At 42.5% G+C, this 19,637-nt stretch overlaps 1 protein-coding gene across 3 annotated transcripts in view; it reads left to right on the top strand.

Annotated features, from left to right (window-relative positions):
- DAAM1 (dishevelled associated activator of morphogenesis 1) overlaps positions 1-19,637 on the top strand; it is a 182,948-nt gene that overhangs the window by 86,585 nt on the left and 76,726 nt on the right. For all 3 annotated transcript variants that reach the window (XR_011465631.1, XM_005900855.3, XM_070377764.1), the window contains exon 3: positions 12,589-12,678. Coding sequence is in view for 2 of the 3 variants with exons in the window: in XM_005900855.3 (XP_005900917.2) it covers positions 12,589-12,678 (90 nt within the window). In the remaining variant the exon portion in view is untranslated. The remainder of the gene's footprint in view (positions 1-12,588; positions 12,679-19,637) is intronic.

Raw genomic sequence — 19,637 nt, 5'->3', positions numbered from 1 at the left:
AGATGGTCAAGATGGTCTTCAAAGTTTTCGTCTTGTCTTCTGATTCACTAAACAAATACAGAAAGGCTTAAGATAAAACCATAAACCATTTTATTCCTTCTAGTCCTAAATGTATATTTTATCTCATCAAGACCATTCCAAATGTCCTTTTATTCAAGTTGTTAAATTTACATTTTTTACTCCATGTTAGGTATTTTGTTATCAATCCATTTATTTCTGGGTGCTTCTTAATTTAGAGCAGGGACTGAAATGCGGATGGGGGCTCAGGGAGAGATGGAGGAAAAAATCATGAAAACTTTATTTTAATACAAATTCTGCAAAACCATCTCTGAACTAATAATGTTATTGAGAAAATGGTTATGAGTCCCCTTGGCCTTGATGATTTTCATTACCCTGAGTCTTAAAGAGATGTTGAGAGGTATGTATCTACTTAGCTTTTGGCTTCAATTTAAAATCTGATTATTTAACTTAATCCTCAGGCTGCCATGTGTGAATTACACAGTCAGCAAACTGTGCTACTTGCCAACTCTTTACATGTCCCCATCCAGACCAGTATAGGTTTTAAAGACAGGGAGGATAATTTGATCTCCATAAGTGGTATGGTTTAGGTAAGCTTTCAAGTGTAATTTTGAAAATGTGTTTCAGTAATGGCTAGAACAATCTGGTAGTTTGTACAAATAAATGTACTCAAGGATATATATTGATACACTGGGAGTCGTTTAAATACCATTTGCTCTCATAAAACATATGTCACACACCCTGCGGGAGGTGAATGCCCAATATATGGATCATGAATTGCAATTCTAAACTGTCCTCAACTCTTTTTATCTGCTAGGCTTGAAGTCCCCCGCTTTTCCAGATGCAGTTCCTCTGGAATTTCAAAGTGTTTCTTGATTTGTGTTGTAGGAGCTCAGTACCAGTTACATCTTTTAGTTACGATTTTCTGGCTCATGGATGAAGGGAGGAAGAAAAAAAAAAAAAATATATATATATATATATATAAAATATATATTTTAGAAAACCAAATTCCTAAAAAAGTTGGAATTTTCCACCTCTTGTCTAATGTTAACTAAATCCACTGGAAACATCCTACAGCTGCTAGCTGTTTATTTCATTATACAATGTAATATTTAAGAACTAAACTGAACCAAATGAAGGTTATTTAGAATGTATACTTGCGTTGTTTTCAGGAAAGATGGACATTTCTTGGGTATAGAAGAAAAAAGCAAGTCCTTTGCCATCTTTTAAACAATCAATTTAGTTTATTCACCTATGGACACTCATGTTAAATCCCTGTGAGCATGCACCTCTACAACGTCAGAGAGCAGAAGGGCACAGGCATTGAATCTGGCATTTTCACTCAAGATCCCCAGGGCCTCGAGCAGTGCCTGGTCCCGAGTCCATGGTCAGTAAATGCTTGTGGCCTGGATGAATAACTCACTACTGAAGGTTTATACATGATATGCTCAGGAAGATTTGAATAAATGTATGTGTGCATGCATGAATTAATGATGGCTGAATCATCCAACAGTTGGATTCCTATTCTGAATTATTCTTGAAGTAGTTGTGATAGGTTTGGGCTGGTTCCTGTACTCTTCCTGCGTCCATGTCCACCTTTTGTCAGTCTCTCTACTCTTCTTCATTTGGATGGGAGCACTGAAGGGTAGCAGGTTAAAAGGCTGAGGGTGTTGTTATTCAGTCGTGTCCGACTCTTTATGACCCCATGAACTGCAGCACTCCAGGTTTCCCTGTCCTTCAGTATCTCCCTGAGTTTGCTCAAACTCATGTCCATTGAGTCGGTGATGCCATCCAAGCATCTCATCCTCTGTCATCCCCTTCTCCTCCTGCCTTCAATCTTTCCCAGCATTAGGGTCTTTTCCAGTGAGTCAGTTCTTCGCATCAGGTGGCCAAAGTATTGGAGCTTCAGCATTCTTGTCTAAGAAATATTTTCCGTCCTTGGCAGTCTCTCCACCCTATATTACATGGTAGAATAAGTAAATAGCTGCAGTGTGGGAGGAGACTCATTGTGCTAGATATCTTTTGACCCAGCTAAAACTTAGAAGTGCCAGCTGAGCTGCTTAGCAAGTCTAAGCAGGTCGGGAGAGGCCTGGGGGAGAGCAGTGCTGGTGTCACTGAAGAGGGACGCGTGTGTAACTTGGCTTCACACTTGCCCACAGGACCTTTCTTACCTCTTACTCTAGAAGCTGACTTGGTGTCTCAGGAGACAAAGTCCCTCCATTCAATCAGGAAAACACTGCTTAGAAATCCTCTCAATTAAGCCTTGTCAACAGAAGTTGTACTAGATTATAAATATAAAAATTGGACATTTGCGTGGCTGGATTGCTCTTGGGAGTTGATTTCAGCATATATTTAGAATAAGGTGATTTCCTTTAGATTATTGGAAAACTGCTGGTGATGCAGACTAATAATGAAGTTTCTACTTGAAATAACACAAAGAAGCCAAATAAGAAGCCTACAGGTTTCGCAGCAGACTTTTGTCTAGCAAACTGGATACAGTTTGCATTGCCTGCTATTCAGAGTAGGAAAGGAAATAGTGTAAAACAATTAACCGTGGGTTGTAAGAAACTAAAAATTATTTCTATTAGCCTTTGCTTGTGGGGTTTCTCAGTTGTTATTTTTATATGTCGAATGAAAACACATCTGTCAGACACAGAGAACATTATTGTGTAGGTGGTGGTGAGTCATATTGTGGTATTTTCTGTAATGACTAAGAACGTTGGCAGAAATCTCACAGGCTGAAAACCTTTAAGGTTTATTCTCTGTGTGTACACATCTCTTTGGGGACTTAACACTCCCTGTTGTTTTCCATTTATGTCTGTCTTGACTGGTTAGGGACAGGTAATAATTCACTGAACGCTCCTCTATTTAAACCAACAAAGGGCTTATCTAACTTTCAGGTTTCCAACCATCCCTAAGAAAATAAAATACTGTTCTCAAGGTCATGGTGGTTAAATTTTAAGAGCTGTGATGGCATTTCATGACTCGTGGATGTGGTGGCTATTTGCTGTGGGAAGGATGGATGTTCATAAATTTAATGAATTACTGCAGCTGAAAGGTACATTTTCTCCATACATTTATAAAAGTCTAATTTTGCTGCTGTGAAAGTGCCACCCTTCAGTCCTCTGTCCACTTTGTCTGGCCCTTTCCGCTTTATGTGGTACTTATCACTGTGTCATGTGACTTAAGGCCTGGCCATTTGTCCCTCCAAGAGGGTTTGTCTTGTATGTGGTAGTGTTGAGTTGTGGGGTGAGAGATGAGGTTAGACGTGGGAGATGAGGGTGGATGAGGGAGAGGGCTAAATCCAGAGAAGGCACCGCTGCTGTTGGGTTTGTGTGAGGTGAACCGGGGGGGTTGCTGCCTGCTGGACATGTGGGAGACTTTTGGTGGGTGGGATCAGGATGGGTAACTTGGGCCTGTTTGCTATGGGTAAATACCTGGTGTTTTTAATATGAAGAAGAAAAGTTACCCTTGTGTGAATAATATAGTGTTAAAAAATACTGTGAGCTCTGTGCATTGAGTCAAATGGATGATTACCTTGTCAAGGACCATTTAAAAACCAAAGCCAAACAACCCCAAAACAGAAACATACACAAAGCAGTGGGTTGATTGGCAGGGTAACCCCAAGGACCTGTCTGTCTTAGCTCTCCCTCTCTCCGTGTTTTTAATCTCTGTTTCCCCGAGCATTCAACACGTGTCTTCCTACTTCTCTGTGATACAGAGTTAGCTTAACTCATCAGAAATAGGAATCCTGAATTCCTTCATTAGAGATTTCTGTTAGCTGAAAACTCACTTGTTGTTGGCTCACTGAAATCTATTGACTTGGTAGATGTTCAAAAAATAAGTCCTTTAAATATAGCATTGAAGGTGTTATAAATAATTCCATATTTTAGCCTCACTCACATCTCTGAAAAGAGCTTTTCAACTCATTCAAAACCCTTATTGTATATTATTTCAAAATTCCTTCCTTTGCTTTATCTAGTGAATCAATCCATTTCCTTAGATTTATTTGCGCTATGCCAATTGTTTTCTGATTTATATAGATTTTTCTATAGAGTTGCTTGCTTACTCTAGAATGTAGAACTGGTGGGGTTTCTTTGTGCAGAATCTTTCCAAGTGGGGTTTATAACATGCTTTGTGAGAGATGAAGCCAGAACTTTAGTTCCCACAGCTGGACCTCCTTCAGCATTCTTTTCTTCTTAATAAAAAAAAATGTCTAAGTATTATGTTTTCTCCCAGCTAATAAAAATATAGGAAATAAGTGTTTTATAAAGATATGAAAAACATAATTGGTATCTTCCCACAGAAGAAAAGCCTTTGTTGGTTTCCATTTTTAAGAAACTTGCACTTTCTGTGGAGAAAAATGATGCTTGGTGCAGATGTTTCTTTCTTTACCATTCACTAAATCATTTTCCTTTAACTTTTAAAGCCCTATCCAAGAAGGAGTAATATGGAAAAAAAAAAATTCTTTGGCCAATGAAAGGAGCTAGGCCATCTCAGTCTAAGGTATAGTAACAGGAACTAAATTTATTCTATTTATCTTTGGATTAATTGCCAGCCCTCAAAACAATATCTGACATAGCCAGATTGCAAAAATTGGGGGTGGGGAGAGTAAGGTGAGAGGTTAGAAGGTGATCTAGAAGCAACCGGGATGTTTCTTGGGGTTGTGCTAAATACATTTGTTTGTTAATCTTAGTGAAAAAGATTGAGGGGAAGAGGAAATGAAAAGGGGGGGGGCGACAAAGGATGAGAGGGTTGGATGGCATCACTGACTCGATGGACTTGAGTTTGAGCAAACTCCGGGAGATAGTGAAGGAGGGGAAGCCTACATGGAGTGCTGTAGTCCGTGGGGTCGCAAATAGTTGGATAGGACTTAGCAATTGAACAAGTGAAAAACTTGACTATTAACCCACAGAAGGCCAGTACTCTTCTCTAGATCACTACTCAGGAGAAACAAAACACTGAAAAGTTTCTTCAGAACTTAAATTGTTATATTAACCTATCACCTAATTTAATCTTAAGGGACATTGGGGGAAACATTGCCCAACTCTTGGTCTAAATGGAATGCATACTACTGGAGCCTACATAATTTTCAAGGGAAGGACAAGAATATTTCATGGAAGTGATCATGGTTTCAAACAGAAACTGCATTTAAGTTGTAACATTTCTCAGATTGAACCACTTAAAGAGGTTCACTTTTTCCCTTTCCTACCTCTTCATACATTTTCCCCCAATGTTTCTTTTCTAAATAGATTCCTTGTTTTAGTTAACTGTTCAACCAGAATGATCTTTCCTTACTATGTACACACGGCCCTGTTTTCTCTATTCTGAAATTTTTTGTTTTCCTGGGGCTCCATCACCCAGGCTTGATTTTTGTTTTTTAAGAACTTTATTGAGATATAACTTACATGCTATAGAATTGACCCCTTGTAAGTATACAGTTCAATGCATTTTAGTAAATTTATATAGTTTTGCAGTCATTACCACAATCCAGCTCTAGAATAATTTCATCACCATATCTCCTCTTGGGTCCATTTGCAGTTAATCTCTGTTCCTGCCTCTAGCCCCAAGCAACCACTGATCTCCTTTCTACTTCTATAGGTTGACTTTTTTTTCTTTAAAAATTCATGTAAAGAGATACTATATGAGATGCTGTGATCCTAATTGTTTTGTTTTCCATGGTTGCCTCTTTGAGTATTTGAATTATCAAAATGAAAAATCTCTTATAATATTACTTTGAAGTAATTTTGAAGAAACTAATGTATGAGATGATTTCAAATTAGCTTATACTCTGTTCTTTTTCCTCCTTTCGTCAATTGTGCTTTCATTCCCCAGCTTGCCTAACAGTGTATCTAAATGAGTGCAGGTAGCTGAAAAAGAAAGTAGCCAAATCAGTCCATCCCTTTTGTAACCAAAGAACGACCCCAGGAGTAGTGTCTGTGAAATAGAGTATCGATTCAGACATAGGAGGTAAAGCTAAAGCTGAAGTGAAGTGAAATCGTTCAGTCGTGTCTGACTCTTTGTGACCCCATGGACAGTAGCCTGCACCAGGCTTCTCCGTCCACGGGATTTTCTAGGCAAGAGTACTGGAGTGGGTTGCAGCTTCCATAAGAAACCATAGAGTTTTGTTTTGTTTTATCTGCAGCTTGCAAAGATTTCTTACAGAAAATAAAAAGCACTAACTTTAATAAAAGAAAAAATATTATGAAGTTGTATTGCATAAAAAACACTTAGTGATCAAAATAGACTTAACAAAATGAAAAGGCACAGGTGAGGCAAAATACTAGCAGTACATACCTCTGCCAAAGGACATGTTTTGCAACAATAAGACAGGCAACTCATAAGTGGGCAAAAGATTTGAATAAATATATCAAAAAAGAATATGTGTGAATGTCATGTGAACTTGTCAAAAGGCATACTCAGCATCAGGTGTCATCAGGAAAATGCAAATTACAACTGCATTGAGGTACCACTTCACATAAGTTGTGCTGTCACTTCAGTGGTATCTGACTCTATGTGACCCCGAGGACTATAGCCCACCAGGCTCCTCTGTCCATGGGATTCTCCAGGCAAGAATACTGGAGTGAGTAACCATTCCCTTCTTCAGGGGATCTTCCTGACTCAGGAATCTAACCTGCATCTCTTATGTCTCCTGGGTTTGCAGGCAGGTTCTTTACCACTTGCAGCACCTGGAAAGCCCTGCTGCTGCTGCTGCTGCTGCTGCTGCTAAGGCACTTCAGTCGTCTCCGACTCTATGCAACCCCATAGACAGCAGCCCACCAGGCTCCGCCGTCCCTGGGATTCTCCAGGCAAGAACACTGGAGTGGGTTGCCATTTCCTTCTCCAATGCATGAAAGTGAAAAGTGAAAGTGAAGTCGCTCAGTCGTGTCTGACTCTTAGCGACCCCATGGACTGCAGCCCACCAGGCTCCTCCATCCATGGGATTTTCCAGGCAAGAGTACTGGTGTGGGTTGCCATTGCCTTCTCCATGGAAAGCCCTAGGATGACTAAAATTTTAAAGATATAGTACCAAATGTTTGTGAGGACGTGGAGTAACCCAAACTGCTATATGTTGCTGGTGGGAGAGTAAAATGGTACAACCAGTTTCTGAAGGTTAAAGTGCAAAAAACTTCAATGTATACCTTTGCCAAAACACGAAAATTGTTTACTCTGCGTACATGGGTGCTAAGTCGCTTCCGACTCTTTGCAACCCTATGGACTGTAGCCCACCAGGCTAAAATCTCTTATGTCTCCTGCACTGGCAGGCAAGTTCTTTACCATTAGTGCCACCATCTTACTGCAAAAAAAAAAAAAAAAAAGGGGAGGATGGGTTTGAATTATTGAAATGCATTGATCTTTGCTATGTCCCATAATAACCCCTCTCCCTCCTTTTCAGATACCCACCTGCCCTCACCTTAGTTTTTTCTTCAGTCCAACTATATATCAGATATTGTTTTGGGTCCTGGCAACTAATGCAAAGATAAACAGAACAAATTTCATTCCTGCTGTCTGGAGATGAGTCTAGGAAGGGAGTCAGACATGCCAATGTGATTGTGATTAATGCAAGTGTGATAACTGCGGCAATGTGATTAATGCCAAAAGGTTAGTAGGAGAGCAGAGAGGGGTACCCCCACCCCCCAAGGTAAGTCAGGTAGGCTGCCTGGGGGACAACTGATCCCTTGTAAAAGCTTAGATACCTTGTAAAAGCCAGAATACTGAAGTGGATAACCTTTCCCTTCTCTAAGGGGATCTTCCCAATCCAGGGATCGAACCCAGGTCTCCCGCATTGCAGGCGGATTCTTTACCAGCTGAGCCACAAGGGAAGCTCAAGAATACTATAGGGTAGCCTTTCCCTTCTCCAGAGGATCTTCCGACCCAGGAATCTAGCCAGGGGCAGATTCTTTACCAACTGAGCTATCAGGGAAACCCCCAAAGCTTAGATAAATGGGACTCATTCTTAGACATGGTGGGAAGGGCTGTTTGGAAAAAGGTTTCAGAAACGGGCAACTTGTGATCCCAAGTGCTGAAAGTTGGCTGCTGGGGGAGGAGGAGGGGGAGGTGAGGTGGGGCAAGTCAGCAAAGGCCGTATCATGAAGGGCCCTACCTACCAGCTAAGGAATTTGGACTTTATCCTGAGAAGAAGAGGAATTGTTGAAGCCTTCTATCATCTTGTCTTCCTAACTGGAATCTAAATTCCATGCGATTGGGGTCTGTTATTCATCTTTGCGTCCTTTGTAATGTCTGGCCATGGTCCTGGAATGGGTAGGACATGGAGTAGGTGTTGATTGATCTCTAAGGCTGTGTGATAGTCTCTTCCAATCTTGCAGGCTTGTTTCAAGCCATATTATTAAACCAGAGTGAGTCAGAGCAAAGAAACTTTTGGAATGGAGGGGTGGGGGTCTCATTACACTCTGGGCATTGTGCCTAGGCACTCCCAATTATTATTTAATCTATGTCACCCCTCCTCGCTCAGATTTGCCATTGACCTCTGATTGCTCTTATGATAAAGACCAACGTTCACAGTGGCCTGCCTGCACGGCTGCTGTTTACTGTCTGTGATGCTTTTGACCTATTTAATTTTTATTCATTTCTCAGGTCTCACCTCAATCACAGCCTTCCCTGCCCCATGACTCCCCGTAGCAAATGGGCTCTGGCAGCTCAACTCTGTGTGCTCGTCCCTGGGATCCTGTGATTCTTTGATTTCTATTCTGCCCCTTCAAGCATATGAGCTCTGTGATACCTTTCTATTCCCTGCACCTAAAATGCCTAAATTTAGTGGATGCTTGAATTTTACGTAATCCATAACAGCCAGACCTGGAACTCAGGGGTATCTGACAATAAAGTCTCCCTCTTTGTGTAAATAGACACTCAGCAGGCCCAGTGGGCCGCCAGTGCAGCTCAAGGGTGCGTTTTTCCTACTGACGTCAGTGTCATGGTTCTCCCCACCTGTTGAATGATCAACAGAATGAACAGGCTAGTGGTTAAGGACATGGGATCTGGAACCAGACAGTCTAACCTCAAGTTCCTCCTCCACCATTTACTAGCTGTGTTACCTTGAACAGGCTATTGAATCTGTCTGATTCAGTTTCCTGGAAAGTGGGATACTACTACCCACTTTATAGGATTATTGTGAGGATAAACTAAATTAATCCATAAAAACATTGCTACTAAGCACACAGAAAGTGCTCAGTAATTGTTATGCTATGCTGTGCTAAGTCACTTCAGTCGTGTCCGACTCTGTGCGACCCCATAGACGGCAGCCCACCAGGCTTCCCCGTCCTTGGGATTCTCCAGGCAAGAACACTGGAGTGGGTTGCCATTTCCTTCTCCAATGCACGAAAGTGAAAAGTGAAAGTGAAGTCGCTCAGTCGTGTCCGAATTGTTAGCTGTTACCATTACCACTATCCATGTATTCCTTCCTGTAGTCTTACTGTAATCCTACATTACATCCAGAGGGCCTGTGTGTGTGCATGCTCAGTTGTGTCTTACTCTGTGTGACCCCATGGACTGTAGCCCGCCAGGCTCCTCTGTCCATGGGATTTCCCAGGCAAGAATACCCGAGTGGGTTGCCCTTTCCTCCTCTAGGGGATCCACCCGACCCAGGGATCAAACCTGCATCTCCTGCACTGGCAGGCAAATTCTTTACCCGGTGAGTCACCTGGGAAGCCTAGAGGGCCTATAGCAATTTTTAATTATTTTATGGAAATTCTCTCCTTGCATGAAGCCATCTGCTCTGAAGTTCTAATTCAACCATGTCTTCTCAATTCAAAATTGGTCATTTGTGTCTCAGCAGAAGTTTTCTAACTCTAACAGCAAAATATAGTAATATTAATACTTTTTGCTGTGAATTTCGAGGTTTTTAGGATTCACATGTTTCTTCACACCTCTGCTCAGATAGGAAAAACAGTAATGCAGTGTAGTAAAGGATACAATATTAATAGCACTGTTCTCTCACAAATCAGGGCTTCCCATGTAGCTCAGCTGGTAAAGAATCCACCTGCAATGTAGGATATCCCAATCTGATTACTAGGTCAGGCAGATCCCCTGGAAAAGGGATAGGTTACCCACCCCAGTATTCTTGAGTTTCTGTTGTGGCTCAGCTGGTAAAGAATCCACCTCCAATGTGGGAGACCTGGGTTCAATCCCTGGTTTGGGAAGATTCCCCTGGAGAAGGGAATGGCTACCCACTCTTGTATTCTGGCCTGCTGAATTCCATGGATTGTATGGAGTCTCAAAGAGTCAGACATGACTGAGCGAGTTTCACTTTCACTTTTCTCTCACAAATTACAACCCTTTTCCCCAAACTAAGCACCATATTATTGAGCTATTTGAATAACTGACCTGACTCCACAATCCCACCCCAAGAAAACCCTAATTGTTGGGAAGTGCTTTATGTCGCCATATCCCCCTATTCATCAGTAGATGAGAATAGGTATAACTTACAGGAAATTAAAAAAGGAAGAAAGGGGAAAAAATAATTATTTCACATATGTATATAACAGTTGCATAACAAAATTTTAACATTTTTAACATGTTCCCTTATAATGGAATTTTCTGTAAATATTTTTTATTCCTTCCTTGGTTTTACATTGTTGAAATTCTTAACTAGTTTCTAGTGGTTAGTGTCTGAGTGTGTGTTTTAGTGACTTAACCGCTTACCTTGCTCCTAAAAGAAAATAGCATCTTTTTTAAAGATGAGAGAACTAACCACAGTACATTTGCCCCTCCCTGTGCCAGGCGTTACTACCTGAGTTGATGTTGCAAATCCTCACAGAGCCCTGAAATGACAGGCCCATCCTGGAGATGGGGAAACAGAGGCTTAATGAGAATTTTCCCAGGCAGCCGGCATGTATCAGACCTTGTGTGTCTAGGCCCTGGAGGTGCAGGGGTTAACAAGATCAGGGCAAAAGGGATAACGAGAAATAAGCCTGGCAATTAAGTTGGGGTTATAAATGGAAGACTTCAAAAGACTGGCTGAGGGATGTATAATTAATTTTGCAGGCAGTGTGGAACTAATGACATTTTGTACTTCCTCCCACTTTCTCAGTCCTCAACACTGGGCAATCAGTGATGTAAGGAACCTTCCAGGTGATTCCATTGCTCACTCAAGTCTGAGGACCACTGGCTAACGCATCAGTGGTCATGATGTAGCAAGGATCGGAAGGGTGAGAAGGAACTGGGGGAGGCTGGTGCCAGAGCCAAGGCAGAGGTGATTAGGGCATAAGTTTGGGTGGCTTCACTGGAAACAAAACAAAGGGAACATGTGAGCTTTTTCTCAAGGAAGTAATGATAGCACTTGATGATCCAGCAGAGGCAGAACTGTAAGATGGGAGCCCCACGAGTGGTAGAGCTGCATTATATGCCTCAGTTAGCTGAACCTTATTATTGTGCCTTAATTTATAGTAATTTAATATGTCTCACACCCATCAATCTCCCGCTCTTAACTAGATTCAACTTCCCTATAGGAATAAAATTGTACCAGGTGCTCAATACCAATAATAATGTTGACCATGGAATGAGTTATTAAATGCCAAGAACTGTTCCCTATGCACTTTATAGTCATTATCTCATTGTTGTTCATTAGTTATAGATGTTCATAAATTGCCTTCCCTCAGTGTTCAATCTAAGCTGCACACCACTATAAAATTAATGTTTCCAGACACTGATCTGAGAGACTGAGAGTCTGGGCTCAGGAGTCAGACAGCTCTAGGCTTAAACTCTAAGCCCCATCATTTACCAGGCATATATGGTCTTTGAGCAGGTTGCTTACCCAACCTTCTGCCAAAACTTCCCCCAGCTGTATTACAACAAGTATTATTAATACAAGGTGGGTGTGATCATGAGTGGAACTCAGGGTTATTATGAGAGCTAAACGAGAAAATGACTGCACAGTGCTTGACATTTGAAGTACTGAATAAATATTGGTGATACAGATGTCACTCCCTTTCTCAGAACCTTCACTGGCTCTTCTTGGTCAAGAAAATAAACTCCTTAATCTGGCCTTGAAGATTGTCCACAGAGTCACTCCTTACCTCCCAAAGCTTTTATCTGATGGTTCTTTGCATAAACCAGTGCTTCAGCTAAGCTGGTCAGTGTCCCCTAGATACTCTAATTCATTACCACATCCCAACCCGTGGTTTTCTTCTTCCGCTCGTCTCATCATGTCCCTCAGGGCCCATCCCAGTTGTCAGTGTTTGTAGGGCCATCCTTACCAGTCCTTCATCTGTAAAAATGAGTAAATCCTTCCAAACTCTGGAGCTTTAAAGACCTTTAATGTTCAATGGACCCTCTGTAGCAGTACACATTGGCCCAGGACAACTCTGTCCGTGCCCAGCCAGCTTTCCCCACCCTTCGGTAAGTGTAGGGCTGCACTGGGTGCCCAGCCCAAGGCCAGGGACCTGCTTTCTTAATGCTGGTAACAGACACTGGCACTTAGCAGCTTCTTGGTCTTTCCTAAGTTCATTTGAATATGTGTTGGCTTTGTTTTCTCACTCTGGTGATGCTGATAAAACTTCCCTTATAGGAATAACGGTTAATTTGTAAACTAATTATTATTATTTGTCTTCTCAGGATGAACTTGACCTCACAGACAAACACAGGGAAGCCATGTTTGCACTTCCAGCAGAGAAAAAATGGCAGATATACTGTAGCAAGAAAAAGGTAAGATATTCATGATGATTATGGTTAACTGGAAAATTATTATTGTTTTGATGCCCTTTGCACTCCCATTTCACCACCAGACTTCAGGCAGTTCTTTATAATGTAAAAACCAGATTGAATGTGCCCAGTTGTGGCCTTAGCACTATATGTGGTAAAGGGCCGGCTCCTCGGATGTTGATTTTATCAACACTTCATTGTAACCCCCTCACCTCACACCATTATTCATAACCTTGTGTATGAGACCCCTAAATAACATCAGCTTACAGAAGGTTGACGTGTTTTTCCAAAACTTACCCTTTACATGAAAGTTTGTATGTAGGCAGGTGAGGACCAGCATTGTGGTTTCACAGCTGCAGTTTTCCCTGCTCTCTGGGACTACCTTCGAACAACTTTCCATTTGGCCATCTCTAAGACGTGGCCTTGTCCTCGTGGTGTGAAGTGGCTGTCCATCCATTTCAGGTTCCAAACTGGGGCTGGAGGAAATGGGAAGGCGCAGCTCCCCACCCCCGCTCTTAGGGCCACATCGGGAGTCCCAGACCTGAGTTCCTTCACATCCCACTGTTAGCTACATGGCCACACCCCCCTGCCAGGAATGCTGTCTTATTCTGGGTGGTCATCCGCATGTAAAAGCTGGGGATTCTGGTACCTTTGGAGGAGGAGAGAAAGGAATTCATGGGGTAGAGAAAGTACTTAACTCTCTTCCCTAGCCTCCGTGGCACTAGGCACCACCCGTGGACTGTATCTCCCACAGTAAAGCTCACCCTGCCATCTTTCAAACACGGTGGCACATTCTGCAACTGTTCTGTCACCCATTTTTGGAACCACTTGTGTTCATGGCCAGCTTTTGCCGCTTTCCTATCTGTTCTGGGGGAGACTTACATCAGGACAGGGAAGCAGAAAGGGCAGGGCTGGTTCCTAAGGGAAACGATACCTCTCCAACCAGAGTGGGTGCTGGATTACTCACCTCTGGAAGCAAAGAAACTGGAACAAGCTATAACAATCCAGTATCTTGAGAAGACACAGTATGAGCCAGGGAAACCTTTCCTTAGTGGATTAGGATGCATTTGAGGACCTCCGTTTGCCCCCATGGTTCCCACCCCCGTACCACGCTGCCTTTGTAATTGGCATGCCCCGTCCTGGGAGCGTCTCTCCAGCAGTGAACCTTCCTGTATTCCCCTCGTGCCAGGCTTTATAACCCTTGTAACACCAGCATCTGATACCTGGAAGTGAAGGTATGATGAATGAACCACTGAGTTGTTGGGTTTATACCTACCTCTCAAACAAACTAAAGCACATTTGATTTTCCATGTGAGCTATTGTAATTGATAAAACTACATGTGGGATTTTGTTCCAGGGGTCTTTGCTGAGAGATGTGTCCAACTGTAGCCTCTGAAGATAACTTCTGAGCCACTTAGATCATGTCAAGCATTAAGGGTTCCTAATGCAGTGGTAACCAGTAAGATGTGTTTGTGAATGAATGTGTCCTCTTCTTTCTCTCCGTGAACATCTTACCAATGGGAAGACCTCTCTTCTGTCAAACTGATGGGTCATCGCTCAGGAAAGAGATTTTAAATGGAAAAAATTTTTAATGAAAATTAAAATGTGCTGGGTTCTGATAGTAATAATGTTGAATGGTCTTGAAAACAAGAGAACTTTTCAGGCAGCTGCCTTCAAAACCTGGCCCCTACAACTGAGAAAGAAAAATCCTTAAGTGCCTGAGTACACAGAGGACATTGTCTATTTTGGCTCAAACGAGCGCAGATTTTTTTCTCAAAATTAGGAAACAACGTGAAGTGGGATTGAGAATATGCATTAGAGGAGAGGAAGGGGCAGGAGAATGGGAGCAGCTTACCGAAGGGAAAGTTTTCTTCTTTCCCAGATTTTATTACACCCTTGACGGCAATTGAAAGTTAATCATGGAAACTACTGCCCCTTAGATTAGAAACGGCAAGCCCTGGAGGATAGAAATGACCTCGGCCTCACAGCTGCTGCTCATTTTTCAATTTCCTGGCCTATCAAATCCTCTTTCAGACCTTGTCTCCTATGTGCGTGGTGGGGTTGGCTTTTTGTAGGCGAGTGGATGTAGATGTGGCCACTGGCCTCGGAATCCCATTTCCTGACGGATGGGTTATCCCTGCGAGTACCTGGTCCAATTGTGCAGATCTTTGGGAAAGCAGTTTTCCGGTTAGCCTCATTCCAGCAGCTTGGATTCCCTTTATGACTTAGCAATAGTGTGACTGAGTGGAAAAGCCATCTTAACTCTTTGGGGAATCCTGGGAGTTTATAGATCTGCCTCACTTTAAAATGGCTTGACTGAGGATTTTATTGATTAGAGCTTCTCAGACTGTTAAAACTATGCTGTGCTTTGGGTCTACAACTAACCTTTTGGGACCCTGTAATAAATAGAGAAATAACACAATAAGAGAACACAAAACCCTTTGAAAGAAAAGGGCCCGATGCTTGGCCCTCTTCAGAGAACCTTGCCTCCTTCAAAATGGGTTGCCCATTCTCAGAAAGGAGCCCACGGTGGCCATCCTTACCACCAAGAACAGACTGTTTTCCTTGGACCATCTCTTGGGTATAGCCTTTTCAAATCAGACTTGTCACCAGCAAGCCTGACCACATCCATTTCTCAGGCCAAGGGAAAGCTACACCCTCATGGCCCCTTCAGACTTTCCATCTTTCAAGATTAGAACTCAGAGCATCATAGATGTTCTCACACATAGTGAAGCCATAGAGTAAGGGTCCATGAGCGCCAACAGAAACAGAGCTGGGGAAAAGCAGGCTTTCTGCATAAAAGTGCACAGCAGTTGTGGAGACAGACGGCACTGGGAACTGAAGATGGGGCCTGGCCTTCCTCGGCCAAGTGGCTCTTTTCCATCCAATAGAGACTTGAGTCCCAGCGGTGGCTATCTGCTTATCAAGCTCTGTGTTCATTTCTCAAACAGCTTTATCCGAGTCCTCTGGTTGAAAACCCATTTCCAGAGCCAAAATGAAAGCTGCAAAAGTGTTCCTGGGGCTAAAAGAATTGGAAAGAAATTAATTGGAATTTTGCCTAATTAAGTAATCCGGGGGGAGAGCAAGAGATGGATGTTGCGGCCTTGTTGAAAGTCCAAACAAATCTGTAAAAATGACTAGAGTGGTTTGGTCAGCCGTGGTTTGTCGTATGCAGCAGTCCACTGTCAAATTTTTTTAACTTTTACGAAAGGTCCAAGGAAAGGCTCTGTTGGTGGAGCTGGGGGTATTTTCAAATAGGAAATGTTTGTGGTTCTTATCTTTAAAGGTAATTCCCTTTTTAGTTCCAATCACAACATGCTCTTTTGTTTAAATGAGGTTTTTCCCAGTCTTCGTCCAGAAACTGCATCTGTTAACAATCTTTTGGATTTTAAACTGAAGCTTTTTAAACAATGAACCATCTGACCACGAAAGGCATCTGGCCATGCTGTATTTGCTTATTGTTAACATGATTTTTAAACCCTGGGAAAAGTAAGGAGTAGGTCTTCAGAGAGGAGAAACTAAGATGGTATACACACTGTATTATGGCAACAGCAGTCTTACCAGCCCAGGCAGAAATCTTTAGTCACACTTCTTCACAGGAGCAGCTGCAGTAGTTGTGTCACTTAACCAGTCCTTCACAGTGTCCAGAAAATGCTTTTTCCCTCTCCATGAGCTTCAGAGTCACAAAGTCAGTGGATGGAATTAGAAGCTGTGAGCTGTAGTAACATCAGATATTTGAGGCTAAGATCAGAATTTGATGACTGCACCTAATGTTTCCTCCATGCATTTCTGATCCCTAAGCCAAGGCTTAAGTAAATGGCTCTGGATTCTCCATATTACATTTCTGTATCTTTTGAGGTCTGCTTTGGAGAAGGTGAGTTTTTGTTGTGTTGCTGAGTTTGTTTGACTCTAGTTTAATTAAATCACTCAAGAACCTTGTCTAACTTGGCTGCAGTTGAGCCTTTCAGCTTTGTTGGAAGTGCTGATCTGGTGCTAGGCATGTTCAGAAGACATCAAGGAAAAGTGGCTGAGAATTCTCCTGGTACCTTTCATTCACTTCCTTTATTTGGTTTGCATATCCTTATTGGATCACTTCCCCAGTCTGCTCCACAAGAAGGAATTCTCCTTTACCACATACACAAAAAAAGCAATGCATTGTGAATGGTCATAAGGATCTTTCAGATGCATTCAGAGCACAAGGAGGAAGTGGAAAACAGGGATTTAAGGGAACATATGCTAGTAGTGGAATTAAAGACAAAGGAACCATCAGTATTCTACAGGACTGTCAAACAAATCAGCTGTACAGCAAGGAAGTGGAATGTTGATATGTTAATGGTCTGGTTGTTCCCAGTCTCCTGACGGAAAGCAAAGAGGGATAAGTTAGGTCTCCTCTTCTCTGGAGAAGGAAATGGTAACCCACTCCAGTATTCTTGCCTGGAGAATCCCATGGACAGAGGAGCCTGACGGGCTACAGTCCATGGGGTCTCAAAGTTGGACACAACTGAGCGACTAACATGGTCCTTCTTTACCGTAATTATTTGAATATTCAGTAGAATGAGCCTTAGGTTTTCAGGTGCCCACTTTGCTAGATGTCGGAGATTTGGGAGAGAGGGAAAACTAGGTATCTGTAACTGTTTCTGGACTTCTTTAGAAATACCTGGTTTGGTCTCCTACCATTGAGTTTTCACCCTGATAATGGATTCCAGCTGGGCTTTGTGCTCCTAAGTGCTAAGAGGTTACAGAATGTGGCAGACTTAAAAATGATCAGAAATAAGACTGGCCTGTCTTTCCTGACTCTGCTTCTCTGAGAATACTTGAGGGAAGCACAGTAACTGGAGGAGAGTGGGTATCACTAGGTTCTGAAACTCCCTGCCTTGTTTACATATTCCCGGGCTGTGGGAGGTGAGGATGCGTGTTTAATCTCAGACTGAAGCAGTGAAGAAGCAACAAGCTTTGCAGATCTGGTGTTTCAGCCAATGAAGCAGTGCAGTTGGCAAAGGGCTAGTTGGTTTGTGTATCACCCTGATGTGTACTGAGTATCTGGGGCAGAATATAGGCTAGATGCTGAAGGTGATTAAACAAGTCAGATTTCCTTGCTGGAGTGGATGGTCCAGGTAGAAGCAGATGAAATCAAATAACTGCCAGGTCTTTCCGTAAGCTCCATTCTAAGGTAAGCAGACTCTAGGGCACAGAGGAAGGAGCCTCCAAGCCTTGGGTGTTCGTGTGTGATGGAGACACAGGTCCTTCATCACCGTGACCACTTCCAGGGCTATGCCAGCAAGGGAGCTGATGTCATGCTTTCATCCCGTCATCTGGAATGGGCTCCTTTTCCAACAGCTGAGCTGTGTTCACACACACTGTACAGTTTCCCTCTTCACTTGTACTTTGTTCTTTGTCCATTCTGCCAGTGCCTAAAAGGTCAAGTTTAGACTGTTGGGTAATCTGATCTTTACTAAACACAGTTTCTAGAGCTTGTTAGGAAATCAATGGAGAGGCTTAAACTTTAGAAAAATGAAGACACTGAGGGGAAGATTGAAGTAACTGAGGTTTATTCAACCCAGAGAGGTCAGGTGAAAACACCAACTCAGGCTATTCACGCAGTGTCCATAGCAGTGAAACTGTGGTGTCTGTCACAATATGGCCAGTTCTAGTTGGTAAAGAGCAGCTGCCTCAAGCCCTCCCAATAAAAACTCTCCTGACAATCTGACCTTCCCCGGAAGGGCCAGTCTTCCTTCATGATTCAGGGACTCGAGGGCTAACTCCTGGCAAGACAGGTAGGGGACAGCAGGACTCTGTTCCCACATTGTATTATTAGTTCCAATTCACTGATACCCAGGTTATACTGTTAATAAATGTTTTGAACATTGACCTAAGTATGAGATGCTGATAGATCTAAAGATGGTGGCCAAAATAATTTGATAATATGTATCCAGAGCCTGGAACATGCATCTTCCAGGAGTTGATCTCATGGTAGTGATGAAAGATACACCAAGAACTATGTCTGGGGTGTTCTTTGCAGTGTTGTCTCTGAAAGCCAGTGATGGTCAACAACTTAGAGGGGGATGATTATATTATAGGATGAAACCATAACAGTATCTTGCTGCCACTGAAAAGTCATGCTTTCAAAGAAATTTTGAAGACCTGGGAAATTGCTCAGGATGAAATGAAGGTTTAACAAGAGAAATAAAACTGTAATTGGTACCATCAAAAATATGCAAAAGAAATTTTCTATATCTATAGAAGTAGACAGAAACTGTTGTTTGGTGGGATTGTGGGTGGTTAATTTTGATTTATTTATTTCTTTATACAAATATTTCCCAAATGTACCAATAGTCATTATTCTCACTCCTACCTTGGGATAAGGTTTTTTTGTTTGTTTGTTTTTTTGATGGTAAAAATAGAATTGCTCTTTTTAAAAAACATGTATAGTATAGTTTGTCAGGTTTCAGTCAGAAAAGCAAGGCTGCTGAGGGAAACACATGCTGAGGGAAATCACATGCAAAGAGATTAACCCTTAATGTAATCACAGAAACTAGCTAAGCACTTCCTGTAAAGCTGCTGTCTTTGCTTCTAATGCTGGAGCTTTATGTCCTTGAGCAGGCAATTGGGAGGGAGGGTGAGTGTAAAGAGAGGGGAACAAGGACAGGCTGGAGTCCACAGGGACAGACTGACTCATGAGGCAGGTCCCACTGGCTGACCCTGGACTGGGTGTCCTGCAGAAGCCTGAGCCATTAGTCATGGAGTTCAACACCCACATGCACGTGCGCACACATACAAACAAACACACATCCCTGGCCAAGGAGAGGCTGGAGGAGGATCCGGGGAAGGTGGAGCAGTTGTATACCTGCCTACTGATTCCCACCAATGAGGTGAGCCAGCTGATAAAGGACAGTGCCTATAAACTACAAAATGGCTGCTGCTTCACTGCCACCCTGCACATCTTCCCCATAAGAGTCTCTTGT

The sequence above is a fragment of the Bos mutus genome, chromosome 10 (assembly GCF_027580195.1).
Source record: "Bos mutus isolate GX-2022 chromosome 10, NWIPB_WYAK_1.1, whole genome shotgun sequence".
NCBI classification, from domain to species: domain Eukaryota; kingdom Metazoa; phylum Chordata; class Mammalia; order Artiodactyla; family Bovidae; genus Bos; species Bos mutus.
This window is presented reverse-complemented; position numbering and strand designations above follow the sequence as displayed.